The sequence below is a fragment of the Notamacropus eugenii genome, chromosome 3, assembly GCF_028372415.1.
Source record: "Notamacropus eugenii isolate mMacEug1 chromosome 3, mMacEug1.pri_v2, whole genome shotgun sequence".
NCBI classification, from domain to species: domain Eukaryota; kingdom Metazoa; phylum Chordata; class Mammalia; order Diprotodontia; family Macropodidae; genus Notamacropus; species Notamacropus eugenii.
The window spans coordinates 69,226,958-69,233,318 of record NC_092874.1 but is presented as its reverse complement, the minus strand read 5'-3'; the positions used below and the strand labels follow the sequence as shown (position 1 = coordinate 69,233,318).

The window sequence follows — 6,361 nt, the reverse complement described above, 5'->3', positions numbered from 1 at the left end:
CCTCTATTTCCAGTTTAATTTTTAAAAATTGAAAAAAAATTAAGTTGCTTTAAAAAAAAACAGCAGACTGGAGTTATACTGGGAAATGAGGAATTGTAACTATCTATAAATCCAGGTGAAATGTTCTGGTAGTAATTCCATAGCTTGAAGGTATATAAAAAGCAACTATTCCAGTACTACAGAAATTCAAGAGCTGTGAGCAAATATTTTAATTGAAATTATAGCTAAGCTAGTAAATTATTTATTTTGTCTTTTGACATACACTGCCATTTAGAGACCTCAAGAAAACCTAGTATCTGAAATTACCTATGGTAAAGGACAAATAGAAATGAAAATCATAAATTTTATAACTATTTCATAGTCAAAGCGTACTTGAAATAATCGCACCACATAGTCAAAACATATTTATTACTTTTTAGTGTAATTTTATACACTCCATTACAGATACAAGAATATAGCCATATTTACAGGTAATTGAAAATAAATCAGCATTTTCAAACCCCACATCTAAAAACAATAGTTTTAAGTCCTAAACTATAATTGTTGTGGTATGCAGAGTGAATTACTTCTTCCCCTTAGAAAATAGTTCCTTCAACATTAGGCTTAGTTAGGCTTATCAGTAGAACAAAAACTGATTTCCTTTTTAAGTGATCTAACTCTACAAATTACTTCCTTCCCAAGAAGGAAGTTTTAAACTTTTAGTGGCAAAATGTCAAAAACAGCTGAATTTCACTGGTAACAAATTTCTGGGGCACAAATATTAGATTAAAAAACAAGGGGAAAAAAATTACCCTATTCATTCCCTTACCATCCCCTTCCCCAACCCTCCAGGAAATGTGGGGTTTTTGTGTTATTTTTTTTTTTTAATTCTCTACAGTTATAGCTTGACATAAATAGTTTTCAGTTCTTGGGCAGTCATAAAACTATGTACTCCAGAATTTATTACTAAAGATTAACCTGGTATAGTCTATGAATTTCAAAACTTAAAAAAAATTGGAGTAACGTAGAAAACAAAATGTTCCATCACTTAAAAGGACGAAGAAATTTCTCAAGAAACCTTCCATGGAAAGGTCTTCAAAGAATTAAAACAGGAAATCTTCACGAAATTCACTTGGTTCCAGTATCACCTAGAACACTGTTTTCAGTGTTTAAGAATGTATCATTCAAGTTCTATTCATTTAAAAAAAAAGTTCCCAAGAGCCACTTGGTAATTTTCTTTTTGAACTTGTCAATGGTGCCCACCAAAATGAGATACTAATGGCACTAGTGTATAAATCCAAGACTGTGGACTACTCATCCACCCACAAGAGAAAGGAAAAGATGGTGATGTTAAACATGCCAACAGACAGATGAACTAAATACAAAATGGGATATTGTGTCTATTTTAATAGCACTCATATTCCCAGGTTGTTTCAAAAAAATAAAAAAAGTCAACAGCTGGACACCAAGTTTTAAACAAAGTGGGTTTAGAGTTTAGTAAGATTTTTTTATATATATTTACATAAATATATATATATATATATAAATGGGACAAATCAAATAAATTGGAAAAGTATTTCAACTTGGTAATTAATTTTTTCAATGTTAATCTTAAAAAATACACCATTTATGGAACTTTAGGTTAGCTTTCTATAAGGTGTGGTTACTTCATTTAATGGGCATGAACATATACACACATATATATGCGTTTGTGTGTGTATGTGTGTGTGTGCGTATAAATGTATGTATACATATACAGACACATATTTTAACGGGGAGGTACAAGGTGGCATAGGTCAATAAATGCTTCACATTCGCAAACTGTATTCAAATTTAGCTTAAATCACAAGAGAAATCACCATCCACTTCAGTGAACATTTGCCTACTACATCACAAAATAAATTACCTAATTCTTTCTAGGAAAGGCACAGTGCTGAAGTAAGGAGTAACAAATCTAGATTAATAAAGCTCTTAAAAGTTACATTTGAATGAACTATTTCCAAGTCTAGCATATAGTACCAGTCTCAAAAGCATGAACATTTCTTGTGACATTTACCTTTTCTGTTACATTCTGAATAAATCTTAGACGGGGAAAAACCATAAAAGCTACTTTGTGCTCAAACAGCAAACAATTCTCCAGAGATTAAATACAAATTTTTAATTTCTCTTAATCACACTAGGATTTTGCTGCATTTTTGTGAATACCCATTGTATCATATTTTAAAATTTGATTAAGAAAAAAAAAAGACTGAACCTTAAAACTCTCAGAGACACATCATATAGAATCAGCTTAATGTATCAGAAACAAGTGACTCTGGTACTCTAAGTCAGTATCCCATAATGTAATTATATTACATTAATGTCCAAGATATTAAAATAAGCCCTTGGTGCTGGCAGTTGTGAAAGCACATGAGTGTATGCCCCAACAGAAGAAATCTCTCTATGGAGAAAAGTATTTCAAGTCAAGATTTTCAAATAAAAAGATTTTACTGCATACAAAAAAACTATCGAAATTTATACATATCTGGCAGTGTCATGCTAGTGCCATGTGAGGACCAATGAAGATTTTAGCAAAGGAAAAAAAAGCCAAGTTGATTTTGTAGTAGCAATAGTTTCTTTTTTTATTTTTAATATACTTTAGGAAACAATATACAAAGCTGAGCTCTCCACCATTTCCAGATAACAGTGGGATGCTCCAATTACACAAATTTAGCGTTTTGTGATGGCTAAGAACAGCAGTCAGCACCAGACTTGAACAGTTAGCTACAACACAGACATCCTTCCAAATGAAATGTCATAATAGCAAGACAGGTAAACCAGGGTTTAACATATGACAACCCTTGGGGATATTCTGATTATTCTTGTTGAATGTCATATTTCATTAAATATTTTATACAGAATTTTTTGTTTACAAGCTTTAAACAAAACTTCTCGAGGGATTATTTCAATTAAGTACAAATGTTCAACAAGAATAGTTCTGATAAAGAATCCCCAAGTAGTCAAATTCTAATATGCGCTGACCGAAGGAAATGAAAAGTAACCATTTTTTTGTTTTTTGTTTTAACATGTTTATTACAACAGATACAATTCACATCTGACTAGGTTTTTTTTCCTCTTTCCCCTCCCACAACCATGTTCATTGGGCTATTTCCTTATATTTGAGCAATCAATGTACTTTCAGCACACATGCCCAGCAGTACTATAAGTCCATTCTTACAGGGTGCAAATGGAAATACATTTCAATAATTTATACAAACAAGTGGGTTATGCTCAATCACTGCAATTTTAAGCTACTGTACACAGGAATGAAAAGATTATAGAAAAAGTGCCATAGCAACAGTGCCTTAAGAAAAGAGAAAATTAGAAGCATTAAAAAATGGATAAAATCAGATCTAGGATTTCAGAAGGGAAATGGAACACAGAAAATGAAAAACATTTCTCTGCAAAAACAGAAATGGAGAAGCACTGCTCTTGATTGGGTGCAAGTGTGGAAACAGTTGTTTCATGATATTTTGTACACTGCCCAAACTGTTCCAAATTGTTGCAGCCTTAGACACAGATCGCCTGGCGCCTGCACTAAATTTTCGGAAATGCAAGATTTCTGAATGATAAATTAACCCCCAAAATTTAAAAAAAAAAAAAAAAGCTAATTTTGCAGACAGGTTTACATGTAAAAGGCTAGGTATTTAGCCACCTCAGCATTGATTAGTTTTGGATGTCTAAGCTCTGATACACATGGCTTCCCATGGCTTCACTCTACAAAACATATTTACAACGTGAAGAATACATCTACAAGAAATCTACATTTCAGGGGTATTACAAATCAATCTTGTAGCTTCCCCTGAATTGACTTTCATGTCCCCATCCCCTTGTCATTTCCATTGCCCAGCTTAACGGTCCAAAGTCTACTCAAATGCAGCTCAAAATTGTTAAGATTGGGCAACCAGTTCCTGTACTCAAAACCATGTGCAATTATTCACATCTTCACACCATGAAGGAATTCTGATTCTTTAGCTTTTCAAGTTCTTTAATTTGTTGTCTCAAAAATAGTATCCTGAAAAATAAAATAAATGATTAAACTTATTTCCCAAATACAATATTAGCTAAATTAGTTACATCTATTAATTTTTTAATTAAAAATAAAACTTATACATACTCCATACACTAACATCAGAGAAAATCTGGCAGCCAATGAGCTTAATAAGGCGACAAAGCTTAAACATAATTATGTAATTAATTGCCTTAAGTCCTTTAAACTGTAAAGACAATTTGATAGATGTACCATACAATATTTCAGTGTTGAAGACAAAAGTTAGTACCAAGATTATCGAACACTTTTTTCTTAAAAATGAATTACACTGCATTGTCATAGAAAATAAAAATTCTAAATACAACAATTATACTTCAACACATTAGAAAGATGAGTCTAGGAAAATCAATTTACTATAACATAATTATATTGGGTTATTATAAAAACAGTAAAACAGTAAAAAGCTGTGCTTAGCAACTATGAAACTGGAGTGCTCAAGGAATGGGTTACAGCTAATAAATAATATTTCTTCATCAACTCACTGTTCACTAGAACTTGTCTTTCTTTCCCTTTCCACCCAACTTTTGTTGAGTCTAAAACTATTAGCTTCCTTGACTGCCTTAAACATAGGATAATCAACATAAACTGAATCCTTATTTTAGAATGGGCTCCTTAAAGTAAATCAGGGTCCTTCTTTCAGAAATTCAGTTACATTGTACTATAGAGAGAGAATCCCAAACAGACTGCTGTTGTATCTTAAACAGTGATTAGGCTTTCAAAGGTGGTGTTAAGGCCAAAAAACAAAAACAAAAACCCAAAACCAAAACCAAAAAACAAAAATAAAAACAAAAAAAACCTCCTATGGTCAAATGTAGCCCTTAATCCCTTGGTTGGCTTTGAATTTCTCTCAAAAGAAGGCTATTTCTAAGTCTAAATGAGACATTCTTAACCTTGAGCTCATGGAATAATTTCAGGGGATCCTTGAACATGATGGAGGAAAAAAAAGATTCTATATTTTCACTAATCTCTAACTGAAATTCAGCATTTCTTTGAATAATTCAAAAACATTATGCAAAAGGTCAGTAAGCTTTATCAGACTGCCAAAGGGATTTATGACAAAAATTAGGAACTCTGCTCTAGAGGCTCAGAGGTTTTTCTTGGGCTGCAATCCACAGGTAAACATTTATGCTCAATAGCATTTCAGTCTTCATTAACACTTTTAATTACATAGAACTGACTTTATTTTCTTATTCATTTAGAACTAAGTGAAGTGGAAACTCCTTTCTGATATAGGCCAATGCCCTCAGATTTGGGAGGATAAAGAAATGAGGGTGATAGGAGCAATGGGGAGGGGGGCATGTTTAATTGTGGAGGTTCTTATCATGGATGACAGAAAAAAAATCCAAATAACCAGCTTTCCCTCTTTTTTTCTATTCTTTGTTGCAAGAAATGTTCAATGAACAGGGAGGGAAATAATTCAGAATTTAAAGACTACAGTCAACAAAAATTTAAAAAAAAAAAGCAAAGTAACATCTTTTGCCCCTTCCTTCTGGGCTCACTCTCCTAATGAAGACCATCTAGGTTCACTGATGTCTAGTACTAGAAAGTGCCTCTGATGTCAAACACCTTTTCTTGGGAGTGCAAGTACACCTAAAGATTAGGGTTGAGAGATCCGTGCAAGTGCTCTAACTTTTTACAGATGAGCTCAGTGTTACAGAACATACATTCCCGTGCCCTTGGCTGCCAGGTACAGTTCAGCCATGGATGCTATGGAGAGGCAGAGGAAGACAAGCCATAGCACTGATCAAGAAGGCATACAAGCTGAATGCCCCTATGAGCTTACAGTACTGTAACTAAACTTCCACCACCTCAGAACTTTGGCCCACACTGACCTCTCTCTCTTTTAGTTCCCTTGTCATATATCATCTGTAAACACTCATTTTAGCACTTATTTATTGAACAGTACTGCTATTTATTTCATGTGTGTACATCGTATCTCTACAAAACTTAATAAAGGTAGGGATCACGTAAAACTCCTCTGTAAATTGCCCTCAGTGCCCTGAAATGATACAATGCTCAAAAAATTTTGAATCAAATGAAAGGACCTTAAGAGAAATTTAGCTCTATCTGAAAAATAGTATAACAACTTCAAGGAAAGATTTCTAGTTGAGATTTTACAGTATAATTACTACAAATAAAAAGCTGATACATTATTTCTGTCTTTGTTTAATGAAAATGAAGAATTTTAATGCAAATTAGGGACTAATTTCCCAAATCTCCCAGAATGGACAAACTCCTTGCCAAAAAGCATAACCAGATATTTCAATGTTTAGGGTGAAATCTCATTCTTTC

General features: G+C 33.0%; 1 protein-coding gene across 3 annotated transcripts in view; it reads right to left on the bottom strand.

The window, feature by feature from the left end:
- Positions 1-2,574: 2,574 nt before the first annotated feature.
- WAC (WW domain containing adaptor with coiled-coil) overlaps positions 2,575-6,361 on the bottom strand; it is a 114,219-nt gene continuing 110,432 nt past the window's right edge. For all 3 annotated transcript variants that reach the window (XM_072651837.1, XM_072651838.1, XM_072651836.1), the window contains one exon: positions 2,575-4,033. In XM_072651837.1, the coding sequence (XP_072507938.1) occupies positions 3,964-4,033 (70 nt within the window). In that variant the 3' untranslated portion in view covers positions 2,575-3,963. The remainder of the gene's footprint in view (positions 4,034-6,361) is intronic.